A 2687-nucleotide genomic window follows, 5' to 3' on the forward strand; every position below is an offset into this window, starting at 1 on the left:
TTTGAGATAGTCTCACTCTGTGGCCCAGACTGGAGTGCAGTGGTGGAATCATGGCTCACTGAAGCCTCAACCTCCCAGGCTCAAGCAATCCTTCTGCCTCAGCCTCTTAAGTAGCTGGGACTATAGGCACACGCCACCACGCCCAGCTAATTTTTTGTCTTTTTTGTAGAGGCAGCATTTGCCATGTTGCCCCAGGCTGGTCTTGAACTCCTGAGCTCAAGCGATTGCCCACCTCAGCCTCCCAAAGTGTTGGGATTACAGGTGCGAGCCAAGCTCGGCCCAATTTTAAATATACTTGTGAAGCCTTAATTTTAGATACATGTGTTAATTTTTTTTTTTTTTTTTTTGAGACGGAGTCTCACTCTGTTGCCCAGGCTGGAGTGCAGTGGCACCATCTCGGCTCACTGCGACCTCTGTTCAAAATTCTCTTGCCTCAGCCTCCTGAGTAGTTGGGATTACAGGCGTGGGCCACCACGCCTGGCTAATTTTTGTATTTTCAGTAGAGATGGGATTTCACCATGTTGTTCAGGCTGGTCTCGAACTCCTGACCTTGTGATCTGCCTGCCTCAGCCTCCCAAAGTGCTGGGATTACAGGTGTGAGCCACTGTGCCCGGCTAAATGTTATTTTTATGTTGATACTCACTTTGATTTATGAGGCAAAAAAAAACACTTTTTCTGCTTTGATATTATAAATGTACAGAAAGTGTAAGAGATGTTTAGTGTTCTTGTGGGAGTATCTTTAATTTCCTTAATAGTTGTTTAATTATTTAGGGATATTCTTCTGTGACTTCACCATATACATTCTCTGAAAGCAAAAATGTAAGATTCTGGCTGGGCACGGTGTCTCATGCCAGTAATCCCAGCACTTAGGGAGGCTGAGACTGAAGGATTGCTTGAGCCCAGGAGTTTGAGACCAGCCTGGGCAACGTAGCGAGACCTTGTCTCTACAAAAAGTTAAATAAAATTAACTGGCCGTAGTTGTGTGTGCTTGATGTCCCAGCTACCCAGGAGGCTGAGGTGGGAGGATCGCTTGAGCTCAGGAGTTTGAGGCTATTGTGAGTTGTTATCGTGCCACTGTACTTTAGCCTGGGTGACAGAGCAAGACCTTGTTTCTGAAAAATAAAAAAATAGACTGGTCCGAGTGCAGTGTTGTTTATAGCTCATTGATCACAGCCAGTTACAGATTTCTTTGTTTCTCCTCTACTCCCACCTGACTAACCTTAAAAAAAAAAAAAAAAGACTAAAAAAAAATTTTTTGTTTTTTGTTTTTGAGACAGAGTCTCACTCTGTCACCCAGGCTGGAGTGCAGTGGCACAGTCTTGGCTTACTGCAACCTCCAACTCTCAGGTTCAAGCAATTCTCCTGCCTCAGCCTCCCGAGTAGCTGGGATTACAGGCGCCTGCCTCCACGCCTGGCTAATGTTTTTATTTTTTGTTTTATTTATATATTTATTTTTTTGAGACTGAGTCTCCCTCTCTCGCCTAGGCCGGAATGCAGTGGCGCGATCTCCACTCACTGCAAGCTCTGCCTCCCAGGTTCATGCCATTCTCCTGCCGCAGCCTCCCGAGTGGCCGGGACTACAGGTGCTCACCACTACACTTGGCTGATTTTTTGTATTTTTAGTAGATACAGAGTTTCACCGTGTCATCCAGGATGGTCTCAATCTCCTGACCTTGTGATCCACCTGCCTTGGCCTCCCAAAGTGCTGAGATTACAGGCATGAGCCACCACACCCGGCCTACAAAAATGTTTTTAAAAAGGAATTGTTAGTATAGTTTTGTGGAGATCTTGTGCTTGCAGAGATTGTTACATTATATCTGCTGTTAGTGATTTCACCTCCGTTTGAATGTTAAGCTTGATATTTTTTAATAGATGCAAATCTTGTCCTTGAAACAGAATTTACTGCTGTCCTTTATATTTTGTCTGATGTTGTTTTCTCTCCAGTCAGTGCCACTTAGTGCATTAGAACTAGGTTTGGAGACCGAAGCAGCAGTTCCTGTTAAACAAGAACCAGAGGTTGTACCTACTCCAGCACTATTAAATGTGAGGGTAAGAATTACGTAGATTTGTCCTTACTTCTAAAATAGTTTAGAACCGTAGTGAGAAAACATGGCCAGGTGTGGTGGTTCGCACCTGTATTCTCAGCACTTTGAGAGGCTGAGGTAGGAGGATTGCTTGAGCCGAAGAATTCAAGACCAGCTTGAGCAAAATGGCAAGACTCCATCTCTATAAAAGAAGAAACGGGCTGTGCATGGTGGTTCATACCTATAATCCTGGCACTTTGGGAGGCCAAGGTGGATGGATCACTTGAGGTCAGGAGTTCAAGGCCAGCCTGGCCAACATGGTGAAACCCCATCTCTATCTCTACTAAAAATACAAAAATTAGCTGGGTGTGGTGGTGCACGCCTATAGTCATAGCTACTTGGGAGGCTGAGGCAGGAGAATCTCTTGAACCCAGGAAGTGGAGGTTGCAGTGAGCCGAGACCAAACCACTGCACTCTAGCCTGGGTGACAGAGCAAGACTTCATAGCAAAAAATGAAAAAAAGAGGTCGGGCGTAGTGGCTCACGCCTGTAACCCCAACACTTTTGGAGGCTGGGGCGGGTGGATCACAAGGTCAGGAGATCGAGACCATCCTGGCTAACACGGTGAAACCCCGTCTCTACTAAAAATACAAAAAATCAGCTG

At 45.5% G+C, this 2687-nt stretch overlaps 1 protein-coding gene across 1 annotated transcript in view; it reads left to right on the forward strand.

Annotated features, from left to right (window-relative positions):
* SBNO1 (strawberry notch homolog 1 (Drosophila)) overlaps positions 1–2687 on the forward strand; it is a 100875-nt gene that overhangs the window by 22655 nt on the left and 75533 nt on the right. Inside the window, exon 3 of the mRNA XM_011948584.1 lies at positions 1945–2049. Coding sequence (XP_011803974.1) covers positions 1945–2049 — 105 coding nt within the window. The remainder of the gene's footprint in view (positions 1–1944; positions 2050–2687) is intronic.

The sequence above is a fragment of the Colobus angolensis genome, unplaced genomic scaffold (genome assembly GCF_000951035.1).
Source record: "Colobus angolensis palliatus isolate OR3802 unplaced genomic scaffold, Cang.pa_1.0 Scaffold28, whole genome shotgun sequence".
NCBI classification, from domain to species: domain Eukaryota; kingdom Metazoa; phylum Chordata; class Mammalia; order Primates; family Cercopithecidae; genus Colobus; species Colobus angolensis.